At 47.2% G+C, this 20,093-nt stretch overlaps 1 protein-coding gene and 1 long non-coding RNA gene across 10 annotated transcripts in view; one reads left to right on the top strand and one right to left on the bottom strand.

Annotated features, from left to right (window-relative positions):
* MEIS2 (Meis homeobox 2) overlaps positions 1-10,173 on the bottom strand; it is a 174,029-nt gene extending 163,856 nt beyond the window's left edge. For 5 of the 9 annotated variants that reach the window (XM_063160481.1, XM_063160480.1, XM_063160478.1 and 2 more), the window contains exons 1-6: positions 8,824-9,554; positions 7,584-7,816; positions 5,805-5,946; positions 5,259-5,309; positions 4,461-4,511; positions 3,398-3,547 (exon numbers count right to left, since the gene is read on the bottom strand). In XM_063160481.1, coding sequence (XP_063016551.1) covers positions 3,398-3,547; positions 4,461-4,511; positions 5,259-5,309; positions 5,805-5,946; positions 7,584-7,816; positions 8,824-8,835 — 639 coding nt within the window. In that variant the 5' untranslated portion in view covers positions 8,836-9,554. Of the gene's footprint in view, positions 1-3,397; positions 3,548-4,460; positions 4,512-5,258; positions 5,310-5,804; positions 5,947-7,583; positions 7,817-8,337; positions 8,406-8,823; positions 9,555-10,158 lie in introns of those variants that run through there. The other 4 variants (XM_063160479.1, XM_063160477.1, XM_063160475.1 and 1 more) reach the window with 2 other exon arrangements.
* Positions 10,174-10,398: 225 nt separating this feature from the next.
* Positions 10,399-18,117, top strand: LOC134420366 (uncharacterized). Its single transcript, XR_010028324.1, has 2 exons — positions 10,399-11,808; positions 13,288-18,117. It is a non-coding gene; the product is annotated as an uncharacterized LOC134420366 (long non-coding RNA).
* The last annotated feature ends 1,976 nt before the right edge of the window (positions 18,118-20,093 follow it).

Here is a 20,093-nt window from a genome sequence, read left to right on the forward strand (position 1 = left end):
AACTGCAGCTGCAAAGGCTTTTTTTCCCTCTTTTCTTATCTTTTTTCCCCCCTAACTAATCTTGTTCAGCCAGGGCATAGCTGTAATTACCTTCTTCCCATCTACAGCTAATACCTCAGAGCAATAAAAAAAAACGAGGGTGTTAAAAATTCAAACACTAATTATGGGCTGTTATATTTACTAAACACAGCAGAGTAATAACAAAAGTTTCAGCTTCTTGTGGCCAGCACTACTCTGTTTGATCTACCAAGTCCCTGGACCTTTACACTAACTATATTACATAACAGTTAATAGCACACTAAAATAAAATTCAATAAACACATTTATTACCAAACATGTACAGCACAACAACTTCCAGCTGTCTCCTTTTTTTCAGCACAGGTGTATCTCTGAAGAGTTCATTCCTTTGTTGTTTTTGGGTTTGGTTTCCAATAAAGTTATATAAGTAGCAGTGCAGTAGATTTTGAAAGGGGAAGCATGCAATATTTGAGTACCCCACTTAAAGTGTTATGGTAAATATTGGCTAATCCTACAATTCTTTTGGTTACTTTCCTTCATGCCAGTTTTAAGGTCTAGAAAAACAATAAAGCTGAGAGCTGCCTTAGTTCCTAATTCAGCTCTGCCACTACTATCAACCCCTCACATTCACACTAAACACACACAGGGTAGCTTTACACCACTTAATAACAATAGAGGGGTATGGATTTTTGGGGTGTCAAACAGCTGTCACAAACTGTCACCTCCACAAGAGAAACCTTGGCACACAACAAATTAACCTACACTTCTTTTGGGCTATCATTATTCATAGCCAATCAGTTGAAATGCTCCTAGTATTTCATGTGCAAATAAAACCATGAGGGGAAGACCCGCAGATCAGAATAGTGGGCCAATACATAAAACAGAGGGAACAACATGCTGTCTCTGTCCTTCTGAAGTGGCTCATCATCACCCCTACACCAACTTTCACCAAATGAGATCTAGCCTAAGGCTATATATTAAATATGCATATCAAGGCAAATGAAAAAAAAATAAACCTGGAGAGCCAAATTGGACAAATTTGCATGCTTGAACTGCTACATTTTCAGGTAGATGCTCAGAAATGATAGCTCATTTTTTAATAGACTTACATGTTTATATTAGCTGTTTTTTTAAAGCTTTTCCTTTTCTGTGAATAAAGATGCATTTCTTTCTGCTGGAACATTGTACAGTGCAAATATAAAACATGGTAGTTTGACTAAGCTATAAAAAGGTGTTAAAGTTTTGTAAGGAAAACAAGCTAATATACAAAAAAAAAAAAAATCCAATAAGGAGACACATTTCCCAAAACGCATGAATAAAATGTAACTATGTGATACAACTCTTCATTTCCCAGTTGGTGTTCTGGTTGCACAAATTATTGCTTCCTTTCAAAACAAATAGCAGGGGGCTAAAGTAAAAATGTTATAGCTCAAATCTCCAGGAAGTAAAAGGCTTTAAATTATAATACCCAATGAAGTGGTAAACCCTAACGGGTGCAAGACAAATGGGTTGTCATATTTATTTGAGTTTGTTTTTGGGGCCACAAAAGCAAGAGGAGATTCTTCTTGGGGAAGATAATAGTTACCAAATTATCAAAATGCTAACCCCCTCCACTCCTGTCCTATCATTGTGTGTGAATTTAAATATTATAATGGAGCACTGCAAATTGGCTTGAGCATTTGCCATCTGCCAGAAACCCTAAACAGGCTAGTTTATCTAATCTCTTCAATATAAACATAAGCATGCTCCATTTCTACACTTCCACTTGAAACACACTCTTGTAAAGAAACTGTACTGGAGAAACATGTATTTTTTTTTCTGTTTCTCTAAATTTTACACAGTGACTCACTATCTTTCAGGTTGCCACTCATTTCAATTTCTTTTCTAGTACTCTCCCAGAATACTTATGCCCACGAATTTAAGGTTGTAAAATGCCATGAAACAAATATTTTTGAAATTGTGTCATGCCTCATGGAGTTTATTACCTACGTCTGAGTTAGCTGAAGCAGATAAACTTTAAGGAAGACCTGCATACTTTTTTTTCTCTCAAAATAATAGATTTAAAATGTAAACCAGCACAAACCCTGTCATGCAATGTTTACTGAATACAAATGAGAAAATGAAAGCTAAGGCTTGGGTCCAAAAATATTTCCCATAACTAAGCCACGCCAGAAGGGGGACATTCAGAAGAATTTATTATTATTTTATTTCCCAATTCAGCTTCAGTCCAGGTCTAATGTAATTACCAAATACACACAAAACCAACATGTTTTCAAAGGAAACAAAAGCTCCTAGAAAGCTCATTCTCCCTGGGCTTCCAGCTACTCTTCACACACTGGGAAATAAAGGCAGGCGCCTGTGCAGAAAGCATGGTTAACTTCACACCGGGTGTTAAATTAATATTTCAACCACTAAAATATTAGACTCTATCATTTAGATTATTAGTTCAATTGAATCTAAAACTGTATAAACCCCTTTGCCCCCCAGGGATGCGTTCCTATAAATAAAGTGGAATTCACACCCACCCTTTTCAACCAGAGCTATTCCTTTCCTTTTCTGCTGTACCAACTGCAATCTTTCCCTCCACATCCCCAAGTCTCTCTGCATCTACGTCTTTTGAAGGATCAGAGGAGCCACTCCAAAACTCAGAAAAAACAAAGGCACTCTCCTTTCATGCACACCAATGTTCAGTACTACACACATTACACTAATTCACCAACTCCTAAAGTGTTAAAATCAACCGCTAACCTACGGTTACTCAATCATCATTCTCTCCAACTTTCTGTAATACATTGTTAATAATTGCTTCATCAAGGTTACTGTCTTTTATTATGAAGATGCTTCAGGCGTTTGGCAATAAGTCCATATTCTGACAATAAGTTGCTATAAAGCAAAAGCATTGGAAACTCTAATGTGCTAACCCCTTTTTTTAATGTAGTGTAGTATTGCCAATAATTCTCATCACTTGTCATCCCCACGAGAGGGGAGGGGGGAGCATATCAGCAAACTTTCTTCCTAACTTTCTTGTCTGTGTTTCCTTACATTGATGCATTGATTACAAAGTTGGCAAAGAACAGGAGAAAGCACTGATCCCCACATCAAACCAACAGTTTGCTAGCTTTCCAGGCCGCCCAGACTAGGAAACTTTACAAACCATTGCAAACTCGATGCTTTACAGATGAAAACTGAAGGAGTCTTTTGCATTTCTACAACTTTGCAAAGCGAAAGGGAAGAAAGTTTGAAGATGGGATTCAAGCTTGCAGGAGGTTAAGGTAGTAACAATACTAACAGACAGCAGCAAAGCAAGGAAATCCAGAACAGGTCCTCTAAGCAGGTTAAAAACTTTAAAAAGTGTCATAAAGAAAACAGAAGGACTTACATGATCGGCTAAATTTGTGGAAGATCCTGAGAGTTCTTCATGGTCTGATTTGGAGCTGCCATCCCTTTCATCAATAACGAGGTCTATTGGCATTTTTCCTTTCAAACAACTAATGTACCGATGGCAGAAATTATCACACAATTCATGAACCTGAAAAGAATAACAAGAATAATAGAATCAATAATGGCTAAATATCGTGTTTCGGCACTTTTTTTTTCTTTCTTTTTTTTTTTTTTTTTGTAACAAGTTCAACCCTCTGATCTACTCCACAAGTAACTCTAAGTAACTCTAATTAAGGGGGACAATAGTTGAAGGCAAGGAAACAATAGAGAAATTGTTGCAGCACGTATTATTCTCTAGAGACTTGCTGCAGCAACAAGTTAGAGAGAGAGATAGTGGGCTCGGACTTGAGTGCTGAAGAAAATCGGATTTGGTGATAATATCGGAACACTGGGAGCTGGACCCAGGTGGTATCTCCGGAGCATACACAACCCAGACAGGTACAACTAGTCACTCGGGACGGGATCAGTTTAAACCGGGGCTAAAAAAAGGTCTAAATGGCCGGGAGCAGTAAAATGAAGCTACTTGCTGAGGTTGTGGGAAGAGCCATTCTTGTCCCAGGGCACAGCCCCTGCCCACGCCTGCAGGGGCCCCTGCCTCTTCCAAACATTTAGTCCTTGCTTGGGGTTAATGTGCCTGCCAGAGCCGGAGAGGAGAACGAGTGGTTTCATTTCTTTTTGTTAAATATAATATTTCTGAGTGGGAAAAAGAGCTTCTACTGAGGAAAGGAGTAAGAAGGATGAAAGGGGTTTAATATTTAATATTAGTAAATATTGAAATTGCACACACACAAAAAGGGGAAAAAACGGTCTGGGCAAGTCTGTCGGGTGTCACATGCTCTGATGGCACAGGTTACGGTGTCACAATGCATTACCCCTATCTTCTCTGGCCGTGTTTACAAGTCAGCCCAAACAGTCGGGAGGAAGGGAGCTGGGGGGGGCAGAGGGCGAGGGGAGAGGGGGCAGGGAATGGCGTGCCCCCCGCCCACCTCCGTGGCTCTTACCTTTTCTAATTCCAGAAGATGAAACCTTAGTACTTGTATTGCTTGGATCATCTGCAAGAAAGTTTTGAGCAAGGGGTTACGTGGGAGACAGGAGCACGGGGGCTGGGCAGAGCGGCGAGCCCGAGTGGGAAAGGGGGAGAAGGGGATTGTCAGGGCGAGTGGTCATTATACAGGATTTTAGCTCATTGGTCACGCTTTAACAATTTTGATCAACTTTAACCTAAACACTTGATTTTTATCATATTTATTCCAGGAGCGGTGATTAGCGCTTTATTACCGCGATCTTGGAGAAAACCTCTTCCTCTCCTCGTTCCCCTCAGCACCCCGGCCCTCATCCCTGAGGGTTCGCAGAGAAGTCAAACACACGCTCCCACCCCCACCCCCGCCCGCAGGAGAAAGGGGGGTGAATGTGTGTTTGAATAGTTTGGCATCTTCTTTACAAGCGGATTTAGGCACTTTGAATATTGAAATCGTTCACATTAGCAAAAGAATTACATTAGAAATCTCCAGCTCTCTCTTCTTAAGCAGTTACTTCCTTCACTTTTAGCTTCCCGTGGCTTTCAAACTCAGCTTTGCAATGCATTGGGGCTTGAGACTTTGCTCTGACTGGCTTTAAGAATAAAGCTCTTTGAAGCCCCTTGACGGCAGCTTGCCGACCGGCGGGCGCCCCGCTCCCACGCCGGCGCACCCGGTGCCCGGCCCGGCCGCCGCTGCCCGGCCGCGCCGCTCGGCCCGCTCCGGGGCGGAGGGGTCGGCAAGGGCGACAGGGAGCGCGGTGGAAGAGGGAGCAGGCCTTACCAAATTGTCCAACTCTGGATTTGAAGAAAAAAGTGGCTTTTCGGCGCGGACCTGCAAGAAGGAGGAAAAGCGGCGTGAACTACAGCTGCTGTCTTTACTCCCGTAACCGGATCGCCCGAAAGGGGAAAATGCCTTTGACAGAACCGGCCGCTACCAAAATCCGGCCGAGCGCTCCGGGTCACCGAGCTGCGGAGAGAAGCCCGCTCCGCTCCTGCCGGTCCGGCACTGAGCCGGCCGCCGGTCCCACGGGAGCCTTCTCCTGAGGGTCCCCTGCCTGCTTCCCCTCCAGAACTCGGCCGCAGCCACCTTTCCCTGTGGCCAGCGCAGGAGGGCAAGGCCCGGCAGTGCCAGCCCGGCGGCGTGGAGGGGCTGCCGGCAGGGGGGAGCTCGGGGCCGGCCGGGCCAGCAGGGCGCACCCCGCCCGCCGAGAGAAAGGGGCGCGGGGAAAGGGGGGCTGCCCCTCTGCCAGCGCGGCCGTGCGGGGCCGGGCGCGGAGGGGGCGGCGGGAGCGCCGTGAGGGCCGGGGGCGGGGGAGAGGTGCCCGACCTGTTTAGCGAAGACGGCGATGTCCTCGTTGAAGGAGTCGGAGGAGCAGACGTCCCCGCCGGCCACGCCGGGCTCCCGGGGCGTGCAGGTCGCCAGCTCGCACTTCTCAAAGACCAGAGCTAAGAGGGGGAACAACGGGTGCCTACCGGGCGGTGGCACACAAAGAGAGGGGAGGGGGTGGGGGAGAGGGGGAAAGAAGAGCTGTAATCAACAAGTATTTTTTTTCTTTAATGCACGGACATACATGCACGGACACACGGACACAGCCACACTGTGCAGTCTCGCACTAATGCCCCGGGCAGAGCACTGGAGAACCAGACTTTGAAATAAAAATACTGGTTTTGGTGGTGAGCTGGCTGTTGTTGTTTTGTTTGTTTGGGGTTTTGTTTTTTTTTTTTTTTTTTTTTTTTTTTTAATTTTATAATTGCAATGTCCGAGCCACATTCCCCGTGCAGTCCTCACCGACGAGGACAAAAGTGACCTCTCTAAACGCACAAGGCACCGAACGTGCTCAGCAGCAGCTCAACTGAGAATGTTACACTTTTGCCACAGCTTAAAATACCGCAAAACCTGGAAGATCCCATCCCTACCCTCCAGCTATGACCTAAAACGAGAGTACAGCTAGGCAAACTGCAAACTACTTAATACGTAATTTTATTTTTCAAGGGGCCTGCTAACAAAAATGTGGTGAAGTTTCCTGGCTTAGGAAGCACACCCAAGTAAAATACCATCTGTCCAGATAAGTGAGCTGGGGAGGGGGTGGAGGAAGGGAGCACTTCGCGAAATATTTTCCCATAGTTGGTGTAGTCAGAAAAAAAAAAAAATTATCTGCGTGCTAAGTAGTAAGCATGCATTTGTTTCTTTTCCCCTTTAGTGTATGATCAAGGCCCCACACTCTGTCATAGATGTTACTAGCTCTCCTTTTAGGATCAGTTAGTATTTTTTCCAAAAAGCACTGAAGGGAATCGGTGTCATTCCCTCCAAGCAAAGCCCTGGTGCAGGCTTGAGAAACCCTTGGGTATGGGTTTCTTTTTCCCCATGTTCTTTCTTTCTTAAATAGAAAATTCAGCTCATTGCCCCCAATGTATTTATGTCTTCTGTCACTGGGAAGAGCTGCTTGCAAGAAGTGAATCCCTTTTATTCTTACTACCTTCCGCGATGTGAATAGCTCTTTATTTACAAAGTTGGAAGAGTGGTATTATGGCACAGAGAACACCAGAACAACACTTCTCCAACTAAAATCCAGAGCAATACGAGTCTCTAACTCCTAAGTGGGGCCTTTCCAAGAAATTTAAAAAAACCCCATGCGTAAGAAAAGAACCCCCCAAAAAAACACAAAAGAGGAAAAAACCGAATAATAAAAAAAGAAAAATGGAAGGACAAGGCAACACCACCTCTCTCCAACCCAGCCTTCGTCTGTTTTCCAGCACCCATTTCCCGCGGGTGCTGGCACCTCAGCCGAGTCAGGCTGGGATCGCCCTGGTCCCGAGATCGCGGGCCACGGCGGTGCCACCGCGCGGGTCTCCCTCCCGAGCGGGCTGCCGGGGGCTGCCCTGCCGCCGCCTTCCCTCCGGGCTCTCGGGGCTCCCCCCGCCCCACTCCGCTCCGGGCCCGGCTGGCCGCTGCCGCCGCGGCCCCGCGGGAGCTCCCGCTGCCCGCCCCGCTCCCGCTGCCGCTCCGCTCCCGTTCCCGTTCCCGCTCCGCTCCTGCCCCGGCCGCTCCGCGGGCACCCGCGCTGCGGGGCCGGGCCCTGGCGCCGGGCGGCCCGGCGGCACCTACCCGTAGATCGCATCCTTGTCCCGTTTCAGGGCGTCGTTGACAGCGGAGCCCATGCTGGCCGGCATGACATTGGGGTGCGGGGCGTGGGCGCCGTAGTGCTGTCCGGCGTGGAGCGGCGGCCCATGGTTGAGGTGGTGCACCGGGGGGATCGGCCGGGGGGCGTGGGGGTCCCCGTACATGGACGCCGGCACCCCTACTCCGTCCATCCCGCCGTAGTGGGGCAGCTCATCGTACTGTCAAAAAGCGGGCCGGAAGAGAAGAAAGAAAAAGAAAGAGGAGAAGAGAGGGGGGAATAAAAAAAACAAACAAACAACAACAACAAAAGTCAGAAGAGAGTAAAGCACCCGGACAGACACAAACAGAGCAAAACAAAACAAGAACAGCCACAACAGAGAGAGAGAAATGCTAAAAATGAAATCAATTGGGACCGGGAGCAGAGGCTGGAGGGGCTGAAGAAGGAGTGGGGGTGCGAGAAGAGGTAAAAGGGGAAAGTGTGTTTGCCTGTCTGAGTGTGTGGGGGAAGATGGTCCTCTTCAGCACAGGCAGGAGAAACCCTAACAAGGAAACAGGGATGAAAAGGAAGGAAACGGAGGAGAGAAACTAGAGTTACTCTGCATTAGAAAAGAAGAAAAAAAATAAACAAGCAGAATCAAAACCAACTAGATAAATAAATCAACACTAGAAAGGAGAGAGGAAAGGTAGGATGTGTGGGGAGGAGGGAGGTAGATAAAGGGGGTAATAATCTGAAAGTTACCAGAAACATTATTTAGTGGCAATTCCCCTTGTCCTTGTCACAGCCAGAGACAAAAAAAAAAAAAAAAAAAAAAAAAAAAAAAAAAAAAAAAGCAGCTATATGTGTATACATATATATACATTCGTATATACACAGACACACATATGTATTTCTTAGTCTTTGCTAGGCAGCAGCAGTAGCGGCGGCGGCAGCAGCAGCAGCAGCAGAGCAAGCTTTCCCCTGTGAAACCCGTGCTACTGAGCAGGCAGAGAGCAGGGAATTCGCGCTGCTGGGGAAAAAGCTAGAGAGGAAAAAAGCGTGGAACAATTGCAGAGAGACACACACACAGAGACACTCATGCACACACACAAAAAGCCAGAGAATAATTTTTGCTGCTATTTTTTAATAGTGGCCGCCATCATCATCAGCAACAGAGGAGAGCAAATCGGACAGGCCCCTCTTAAGAGAGGATTTATATATAGGTAAGTGTTGGAGATTTAAACCTACCCTTTGCGCCATCAGTCTGCGCTCCAATAAACTCCTGGATGTGTCGTATATTTAATATCCCAGTCCAGCAAAGAAAGTGATTTAGAGTGAAGAAGATTCCTTTTTTTTTTTTTTTTTGCAACCCACTTATAGACTTCTCCTATCCTCCAATATGGGTAAATAATAGTAATAACAACAACAATAACAACAACAATATATAAAAAACAGTCAAGAACCACGATGAGTTTCTGTGTTTTCTTCTTTTTTTCTGTCTCTTTCTCTTTCCTTTTTCTGTCTCTCTTTTTCCTTTTTTCTTTCTCTACGCAAAAAAAAAAAAAAAAAAAAAAAAAAAAAAAAAAAAAAAATTGTCAAGCCCCCAAACTGAAGGTTACGATCGGCCCGTCAGCAACCCACATGTAACCAAACTGTCGTGTCTCATGGCTTTTTGCCACTCCAGCTGTCAATCAAAGCCAGGGAATGTCAAGGTAGTGAATGAATGATGGTTGATGATGATGAAGAAGAGAGGAGGAATCTTTTTAACCCCGGTTTCTTCTTCCAGTAACTCCGTGCTCGGGTTTTGCCTTTAGGATCGCTTATAGGGTTGTTGGTTTTGGTTTTGTTTTGTTTTTTTCAAAGTACTTGTGAAGGGGGGTGGGGAAAGATGCGAAGAAAAATTGAATAGTTTGCAAAGCCCGGACTTCCCCCTCTCTCCTTTTTTTTTTTTTTTTTTTTTCCTCCCGGCAGGTATTTTGTCTCCCTCTCTCCCTCACTCCCTGGGATGAGTGAGTGTCAGTAAGTGTTGGCAGGTTGGCTGCCGGCTGCCTTATAGAAGAGGCTCAGTTTTGCGGCGCTGATCGGCGGGAGAATGAAGTGACGGAACCCGGAAGTAGTGGTGGCCATAGCCAGTCCTGCAGCGCGGCGGCGGCGGCGGCGGGGAGCGGCGGCGGGGAGCGGCGGCGGCGGGGAGCGGCGGGGCGCGGCGGCGGGCGCGGGCGCGGGGCGGCGGGGCGCCCCAGCCGGCGGAGCGCCGGGGATGCGCAGCGCGGCGGCGGGGCGGCCGCGGCGCCGCGCGGGGGGAGCCGCGCAGCAGCCCCTGCCCCGAGCGAAGCACGGCGTGTAGGAAGGAGCGAGCGAGCGTGCGAGCGAGAGGGAGGGAGGGAGGGAGCGAGGGAGGGAGGAGGGAGGGAGGGAGCGAGGGAGGGAGCGAGGGAGGGAGGCAGGGGAGGAAGGACAGGGAGAGTGCGTGTGTGCGAGAGGGGGGGAGAGGCAGGGGAAACTGCAGAGAGCGAGAAGAAAAGTGCGGTAGAAGCCCGGCCCCGGGTCGGTTTGCGCTAGATTATTTGAGCAACCAAATACCTTCCGATTACCCGCGGCGTGGGGCGTCTGGCGGCGCGCGCGGGGCCGCTGGCTCGGGTCGGCGGCTCCGGCCGCTGCCGCGCGCGGTGCGCGAGCCCCGGGCACCGGGAGCTACAGCGCGCGGGGGGGGCGCGCGGAGCCGGTGCGGCCCCGGGCGCGGGGAGGCTGCTCCGGGCCCGCGCGCCCGGCCCCGCCGGCGCGCCGCAACGCCGGCCGCGCCGCTGCCCCCGGAGCGCTCATTGTGCGCCGCCAACAACTAACGGACGTTCCGGGGCATGGGGAGAGCGCCTCGTGCAAACCGCGCCGGGCACCGCTCTTCATTAAGTGATCGCTGCTATCAAACACGCTCTGGATGTCTTGAAGGGGAGGGGGGGCGGGGAGAGGCGGAGGGAAGAGGGGGAAATCCCTTTTAGTTTTGCGATTAGGCTGCCAGGCTTTGTAAAGGGCTTAAAAACAAAGTCTTGCTCAGTCTTTTGTAGGAGAGATCCAGATGTTATGTAGATTTCTGTTTGCGTGTTCGTTTTGAGCGGATCCGGCGGTGAGCGCAGTATTTACGTGTGTGTGTTGCTGGACTTTACCGTTTATCGACGTTGCGCTTGTGGAATGTATGCTGGAGTATTAGCTCGGTAATGCCTTCTAATGGTAGTGCTAATTACAGTGGGGTTATTTAGCAAATTAAGTGAGATGATGCATCCCCCCCCCCACCCTTGAGTACCGAATGAACTTTTCCGAACGCACAGGCACACACACACACACACACACGCGCGTTAATTTTGGTGCGTTTCTCTCGCCCAATCACTTCGCTGAAGCTGCACCATGCCTTACCTCAGAGCAGTCAATTACCAAAGCTACCCGGGATCATCAATCATGGGGGATGCTTGAAGTTTAGGGGAGGAGCGATGGTCAAACTATCGATTGCTGCAGTTTTGTCCTCCCCAACCCCCCACCCTCGTTCACGGTCCCCTGCACATAAAATCTAAAACAGACTATCCCGTTAATAGTGGAATTTATCAATGATTATGTACCCGTTTGTGAATGTGGCCTCATACATAGATGGCTTTTGAAAATACACGGCAGAAAATATATTATTCCGTTAGATTTTGGTTTGCTTTGCTTTTCGTGGTGATGACGATGCTTTTCAGAGGTTTTTTTTTTTAACTTTAAGAAAATGACTCAAGGGGTAGTTATAGATATTTGGCCTGATTTTAATAGGCGAAGGGAATGAGCTCCAGAGGTCAATAAACCCCTCCAAAATGATGAATGATTGAGTACCTGTGATGATGATAGTGATTACCGGAGCAATTAAACAGTTTGATTAAATGAGCCATCATAACAATGATGTCTGCGGGAAATCAGCCCTCACGTATAAAGAAAGATAGTGTGGAGAGCTGACAAACGCCAGTGGGCATTCCTGCATGTTCCGCTAGCGCCGAGCCCTGCAGAGCAGGGCTGTATTTACAAATATGAGGGGAATACGGAGAAAAGTCCCTCTCCTACTTAGAGCCAGAGTTGCACCCTGCTTAAAACCCGCCAGAAGCCGGAGAGCAGACACGGGGTTTTCTTTTTCCTAGAGGATCTCCTCCAAGATTAAAGCTAGTCCTAAGAGCAACCGAATTGCTGTGACTGACTTTCACGGGACTGTAAAGAGAGGTGAGTAGAAGAGCCCTTAGTATGTAGATCTCTTTCAAGCAGTGGTTAAGTCAATTCATTTCGCAGGGAAAAAGCCAGTCTTCTTGTGCAGTATTTTATACTCTGTCGTATAAATCGGTAACGTAATTCAAGATATTCATGGTAATGAATGCTTGGCTAATCCTTTGGGTGCGCGGAGACCTACAGAGCAGTAGGTTATGCAAATCCTTTCCTACTTTTACAGCTGTAGTTTTCTAGCAGATTTTTTTTTTAAGAGATCTAGTCATCTCATCGGTGAATGTTATTTGGGGTTTTTTTCCCCTTCTTTCTTCCCCCTCCCTTCCCCCCTCTCCCCCCCCCGCCCCGTGCCCCAAAGATGCCAGATTTCTCAACTTGCATGGAATCATTTGCTTGTGATGCAGCCAGCTTAGAAGACGTGGTTCAAATATTTGTAGCTTCCAAGCTTGTTTTTTAACCGTGGCAGTGCAAACCCAGAGCCTTGTCTCTTGAGATACACAAATGTGCCTCTTTTGAAATAGTTTCAGTATCACCAAAGAAGAGGTCTTTCCTTATAAACTGTCTGTGCAAGAGTAATCTGGCTACATTTAAGGCTCCATCATTTTTTTAGACCTCAGGCTGTAAGAGAAGTTAATCAATTTCCTTCTCAAAAAAAGTTAGATTACTTGGCTCCCATAGAAGAAATTATTTTATTGCTTAGTATATAATTTTATGCCACTTTTTTTTTTTTTTGCTAATTCTATTTTACGCAGAAGTCTCTGTAGATCTCAGCCGCCCTGACTAAGAAATTCTGAGAAAACAGACTAAAAGCAAAGCTGAAAAAAAGCAGCCAAAGACTTGTGCAGTGTTCAGTGCTGCTCCTTTCAATTGTTTAATTTTTTTCCCCCTCCTAAACTAATTAACCCCCTGCGTTGTCTTGCCCTGCTGTGCATGTTTGTAATCTGGGACAGGGACCAACTTTTAAAAATTATTTTAACTTGATAGAAAGTGAAATTTCATATAGTAAATGAAGATCTTTCATGTTCCTCCTGTGTCTTTTTTTTTTTTCCACGTGAAAAGAGTTGAAGCCTTTTTCCTCATCACTATCCCAGTGGATTAAAGCACACAGAGAAGGTGGTTTATAAAGCGCTACAGTTTAGCCATTAAAAAGGGATCTCAATTTAGCGCCCTTAAGTGAATGTACTCATGTATTAACAAAGATGCTGTTGGGAACTCGGAGGAAAATGGGATACGTGCGTGCAGAGGGTGAGGGCTTTCACATACTTAGGTGATTTTTTTATTTACCCCCCCCCCCCCCCCAACTAGTGACATTTCTTTTTTAAAAAAAAAAAAAGTAATTCGGGAAAATTAAAATGGCTAATTTCCATTTCTCCTGCATCACTTTCAGAGCGAGGGCTGTTTTCAGGAAAAGTGTAGGATAGATACGAGTCGGGGTGGTGCCTGGGTTTTTCCTTTTTTTTTTTTTTTTTTTTTTTTTGATAGATCGGCTCAAAAGTCCAAAGAGAAATGAGGTGTCCGGTATGGAAGTGCATCTCAGTCAACCGCCAGCTCCTTTTGCCGAGGCTGGAAATGGTTTTAACAGGCGGTAAAATTTCATCTTGTGGTGTCAAATTGGGGTCAGTTTGGGGTTAGCGCTCTCAGTGTCCGAGCAGGAGCTGTCCAGCTGTGTGGGGATTCATTAAGGGCAAAAGATCCGTTTCAAGAAAAACAATACAAAGACAATCAGAGGGCTAAAGATCCTCTTCAAATCGCATTTTACAAGTGCACCAGAACAAATATGGATGCTGAAACCTATTCCCTTCAAACTCCCAAATCGGCTTCTTAGCCCTCGGAGGGAGCGAGAGAGAAAATCCTCTAAAAGTTAAGAAGAGTCTGTTTTCAATCAGCCTTTCCGAAGTGTGGCATCTTAGTCCTTTGCTGGCTTTGAGACATGCCTCTCTTGCTTGCTCGTTACATCTCTCCCTCCCTCCTTCTCTCTCTCTCTTTTTCCACAGCCTTGCAAAAGCGGATGGCACAACAGGTAATATTTCAGATTTCAAGAATAAATCCCACCGGAGACCTTAAACCGCTGTTTTGCACGCGCGTGTGCTCCTATCACAAGATTTAATGCAAATAGAAAATTTTTAGGGGGAAACAAGCCGTGCTTGCATGAAATCCTATTGTACCCTGTAGGAAATTTTGAGCTCTCCTGGTAGGTGATCCTCCAGTCCGATGGGTAATTTAGGCTAGATTTACTTTCCGGTTCTTAGCACTTGTGGAAAGCACCTATTGCTAATCTGGTTTATTAAATTCGCACGGTTTAAATCCTCTTAACGTCCCTACATCTGTTAGGACAATTGACGCCTTGCTACAGGGACAAATAACTTGAACCTTAATCTTGTTTGTAACTTTATTCAATGTTTGTTTGTTTGTGTGCTGAGTTCAAGTATTTTGGGGGATGCCATTGTGTTCGGTAACACGTAGACTGCATTTGAAAGCAAAACTCCTGTTAGACGGGTCAAGGATATCATGGAACACAGCGAAAAATTTAGCATATTCGAACTGGCTTTTTATCTCGAACTATCATTCTAGGCAATGTGTCATAATAAATGAAGAAAGCAATCTGCCTGATAAAATATGCACGCGGGACACCACCGTGACACCGTAGTGAAATTCACGTGAATTTTACTTTTTGTTTTGCTTGCAAGACGAAGTGTGGAGTTTAAATAGTACTTTTTTCTTTTTATAATCAGGATTGTGCCACAGTTAAATTCCTACCCCCAAACCCGCTCTTTACCACACTCTCCTTTGCCCTTACGGTTGTTTTTTACAACTTCAGTCACTTTTTATTCGTCTCAGCACTCTTTGATTCGCCTCCGACGTCCCGCAGCTGCAAGACTTTCGAGGTCCCATCTCGGGTGCCCCTGTGAAATCATGCACGTTTTAGCTTCTGCAGATCACTGGGTTCATTTAGCTCCTCACCCTGATCCCCCCGGCTGCCAGCGGTGTACTTCGCTTTTCAGTAACGTGTTATTATTTGTCGAAAATCTTTCTAGTCCTGAAAGTCAATGGTAGCCCATCACGGTGAACTTTTCTTGACCTCGACTGCGGTACGACTGAGATCTTTGGGAGCTGGATTAGAAGGAGGTTCATTTACCTGTTACTTCGCTTTTTACTCCTTATCCCACCCCTCCGCCTTTTTCTTTTTTTTTTTTTTTTTTTTTTTAGGGGGAAACCCCCGGCCCCGCAGGAGACAGGCCCGCCGCGGGTTGGGCCTGCGCTGCGGAGCGCGGTGTGCCCGCGGCCCGGGGCCGTGCGCGGCGCTGCCCCGGCGGGGCTGCCATCCACCCATCCATCCACCCATCCCTCCATCCATCAGCGGCCCTCTAGCGCTATCTGGCGGGGCTCCAGCCCAGCCCGAGCCGCCGGGGCCGGGCACGGGGCTCGCTCCCGCCGCGCAGCTCAGCGGCCCCCGCGGGACGTGGTGAGGCCCAGTGCCGGGTTCCATCCCTGAGGGGCCAAACCCGCCGCGGGAAGGGGCAGAGGGATGAACCCCTTCCCGTTTGTCTGGCTTATGTCAAACGGGTGGGTGCGAAGCGCTGAAGTCAGGGAAGAGATGGGATTTTTTTTTTTTTTTTAATTATGTTATTAAGGCTGGAATGTTTGTAGAAGTGGGATGTTTGTAAAAGTGGAGACCGTAAACAGTCGACGTGTATTTCCATCACACACCAGAGAGGAAGAAAAAAAGAAAGAAAAAAAGAAAACAACCACAAACCTGTCAGGGTTTCCCACTAGTACTGTTTGCACTGGGTAGTCAAAAATCTAGTTTGCAATTGTTCAAAGAATCCCGAAGTATGAAAAAAATTTAATCTTTCCAGTATAACATGGGAACCAAAAGGACAGTTAGGGCAAAGTAAATGGCTTTAGGGTGATATCAGAGAATCCGCAAAGGCTTCAAACTCTGCTCAGAGCTCTGCTCTAGCTCACTCAAAATATCCCCTTTTGTTCTCCAGCTGCCTGTAAAACTCCAGAAGAGGAGCGCTCTCATTTTTACACTGGAGTTCTCGGTCCGGAGAGAACAATATACTCCTACCTCTTTTGAAATGATCCGGAGACTCTCACAACACACAGGCAATCACTCGAAGCACGAATTTCTTTTTTTTTTTTTTCCCCCAAGAACTGCTCGGCCCATTGTTTGAAGTGGGATTCTGTGCAGAGCCCAAAGAGAAAAGGAAAAAAAAAAAAAATCCTGAGAGCCCGGTTTGGTATTGCACAGAGAGAGAGCTGACAAAATATTATAGCGTGTTTCCTAGAAGTACATGGTGAGAGCCGGCGGTGTGTTCCCGAAAAGAGGTTGCTTTTTATTCCCACCACCACCCCCCTCAAGATTGTGATCGTCTTTGTATGTCTTTCTTTTGATCCCACAAAGAGAATGCAATACACATATATGTGTTTGCTCTCCATACAAGAAATGCCATACAATGGAATATGTGGCCGGTTAGTCCTCATAATGCTTAGTTTTGCTGTAATTAATTGAAAACAGTTATTAGGTCGTCATTGGCAATAGCGTAAATAATTGCAGCAGATTTTTACTTAAAATTGACCGGTCATAGAGTGATAGATCGATTCGAGGTATAAAAATGATGTATCAAAACATCAATGTCGATTATTTGAAATATTGTAGTCGAATCTTTTTATTGCTTCATCGGTTAAGTGTCTGAAAGTGCTGTGTTCCAACATATATTTATGTTGTCAATACTGTCAAAACTGTCAGTTTTATTACAGTGGATTTGTAATACATTTCGGATTTGCTCATTTACATAAAATGTCCACCTCAGATACCCCTCCTTTTCTCCATCTCTGGAAATCTGTGTCAGTTTAATGAAAGGATTCAAGACTCATACCTGAAGAGGGAAAAAAAAGAAAAAGGAAAGGAGAAAAAAAAAAAAAAAAAAAAAAAAAAGGAGGTGTTGCTCCATTATGTCCAATTTTAACATCCGTTTGGAAAGCTTGGGCTATTTCTGACTCGCCAAAAGAGGGAATTCCTCCCCCCTTCCCCCTCCCTCCCCCGGCCCCGCTTATTTCCCTAGTAGAATTTAAACACTTTCCTACTCTCACACCTAGATTAAACCCTCCAGGAGAATTGGGAAATTGTACAGGGTTACAGCGAGGAGCCGAAGCACACCTGTGAATGCCACAGCCTTCCCAAAGTGAGCAACAACCCCCCGAACCACGCACACCCGCACAGGGGTTTGAATCCTGCTAGAAAGAAGGAGACAAAAGGAGCAATAAATGCGTGTGAGATCCTTTCCTAACGGCTTGGAGCCCAAAGGAAAAAAGCAAACTGTAAGCAGTGTTGGGCATTTGATGCCCCCCGCCCCTATTTTATCAGGGTCTGATCGATGTGATTATTCCCTTTAACTGCAAGCAGTTATTTTTTATTAGCATGATCTCAGGCAACTCTCTAATTTTCTCCAAGAGCCCAGCTGAGGGATAGAGAAACTCAGGAATAAATAAATAAGTCCGTTTGCACAATAAACTCTCTTCGATAGAACAGTGAAATTAGGCAAGTAACTTTATTTCCCACCCCTTTCCGAGGATAAGGGTGCTTAAAGGTGTTGGTGAGATGGACCTGAGGGCTATGTGGGTTGGTTTCTTTCCCCTTCCCCCTTCCCGTAAACCATCCCCCCCCTTCCCCCCGGGATATCTGTGTTTAAATAGATGCTGAAGAGATTTCTGAGTTCACGGGAAACAAGGAAGGTTAGTTAAGGGAATGGCAGCGCGCCTGGCAGGTATTTTAATGACTGTCCCTTCCTTTGAACACTTTCAATATCTCTGCTTCTAGTACAGAATATGCTTTCCAAACCAAGTATGATTTCTGTTGTAACTCTCTTGTGTGATTGTGATCCCTTCTGAGGTAAATTGAGAAGTACGCTGCGCAAAAAGAGGAAATCGCCCCTGGGGTGCTTTGTTTACTTTGGTTTGTAAAATCCTGCTAGGAGATGGTTTCCTCAGTGTGTGGCAAGTGTTTCTTCAAGAAATTCATCAGCCCTTCTACAATTACTTCGAGCTCCGAGGGAAGAAAGCTGCCATCACTTTCTCACATCTCAAGGTGTTGCATGGGGGAGAGAAGAAAAGGCTGGAGCATTTAATTATAATGGGGAGGGGGGGTGGGGAGAGCGGAGGCTGCAGAAAGCCGTCCCAAGCCTGTACCTGGAAAAGAAAAACCTGCAAGGGTGTACTTGGGAAGCGTGTGCCATTTAGACATGGGGAAAAGTACCCCGTCTTGTGCAGTAATTAGTCTGAACAATAAACATAATTGGAACAAAATCAGTTGGAAGTTTCTGCGTTTTTAATTACGTTTCATTTTGTGGTAAGCCGTAAAATTATGAATGCCTCTCAATTAAACACTATCCACTTGTAAAGCATTTAACAACAATTATTCCTTAATCAGTTGGAATGTTAGCCACAAATGATGCTGTTAAACATCAAAGGGACGCCTTAGACGTTACCTTTTAGTCATAAGTAAGAGGATTAATTTCTATAATTAGAGGGGATAAATATGTGCATAAATAAATCTAATTTTTTTACAAGTTCTCATCCTGTCTGGGAGAGGCGAGGATCTTTGACACTGCTCGCACTCCCAGCTTTCCCTGGTCGGAGGGGACCCGGGAGCAGCGAGGTGAGAAGAGCCCTGCGGGGAGCCCGACCCTGCGCGCCGCTCCTCGGGCGCGGCCCCGGCCCCGGCCCCCGCGGCCGCACCGGGGCTGGGGCTGGCCTGGGGTCCGCGCCCACCCGGACAAGGGGCTTCGGGGCAATTTACTTCCCTACTCGGCTTTTATTTACCTGTGTTTTTTGGGATTTTTTTTACGACACCTGTGGTCTACCTGGCGGTTCATTTCCCTCGGCGACAATTTGCTGTCCCCAAACGAAGCTCTAGATTTGAGTCGAATACCGCAAATAAAATTAGCATGACCTTGATTACACCCCGTATGAATATCTCATTTACCTAATGACTTTATGTCACGTACGCAGAGGGTCAATTTCCTTTTAACCTTTCCCATTGCTGCAGTAAGCATTCTTTTATAATCAATGGCTGTTTGAATAATCAATTCGCATTTTATGATCCCTGACAAACTCAATATACGTGTGCCTGTTTTCAGCAAAGCAGCCGGCCCCGCTCCGCGCCGCTTTCACGTCCGAAGAGTTCGCGGCGGGGTTTCCCGGCTCCCCGGGGAGCTGCGGGGGCTGCGCGGGGCTCCGCGGGCGCGGCGCTGCTCCGGGCCCGCTCCGCTCCGGGCCCGCTCCGCGCCGGGCCCGCTCCGGGCCCGCTCCGCTCCGCTCCGCGCCCGCTCCGCTCCGGGCCCGCGCCGGGCCCGCTCCGCGCCGCCCCGCGCAGCCCCCGCCGCCGCCCCGGCACAAAGGCGGCGGCCAGCATCCCCCCGCACCGCCTTAGCGCTGGCAATTCCGCGCGTTTTCCCGCTAGCTCAACCCGAAATATGCGGCCTTCCCGCCTTCTGCCTCGTTCTCCTTCTTAGGAATGTGCACGGCAAAGAGCCCGTCTCCCGGGACAGTTCCCCCTGTTTTTGTCTTTGCCGGACCACCAGCCGCGGGGGGATGGTTGCCCCGCTCTGCAGCCAAGGGCAGGCGGCCGCCCTGCAGCCCGACCTCCTTGACCACTGCTGAGAGAAGCCAGGTGTCCTCGGCCACGTCGGCACCTGTGAAACCTCGAATGAGTCCTTGCCTCATTGTACTGCTGACGCTCGGAAGCCTCACTCACTGCCACCAGCCCTCTTTTATGGCCTCTCAGTCACCCCCAAACCGTGGGTAGGGAAAGCTGTCCCAGAAGCCAACCAGCAAGTACAACTAAAGTGCAGAAGTGTATGCGGAGAGGAGGGGGCTTGGGGCAAACAGAACTTTGCAAATATTTTTTCTATAAGTAGCTCACGTTTCTGTGATCTATGGTGTGAGTTGGGAACTGAGACTTATTGCAAGCCCGTTCCCTCTATTGGATAATTAATGCTGATTCATAGCAGGTTCTACCTACGAATGTGTGTTTCGTTTTTCTCTGCAGGGTCCATGGTTCTTTGGTATGTTGTTATTCCCTGAAAGGTAATTGCACTTGATATTCTCTCGGGGAAGGCTCATTAGCCAAGGGCAGGGTGGCGTTGCCAATCTCAGTCTCTTTCAACAATTCAATGCAAACATCTGCCCCAGTGGTTCAGTACAACACTCCCAGCTCACAAAACAGTTCTTGGGTACAACATTTCTCTTAAAAAGCCTTAGGTATATATATATTTTCCACCCAA

Source organism: Melospiza melodia, chromosome 6, assembly GCF_035770615.1.
Source record: "Melospiza melodia melodia isolate bMelMel2 chromosome 6, bMelMel2.pri, whole genome shotgun sequence".
Classification (NCBI taxonomy): domain Eukaryota; kingdom Metazoa; phylum Chordata; class Aves; order Passeriformes; family Passerellidae; genus Melospiza; species Melospiza melodia.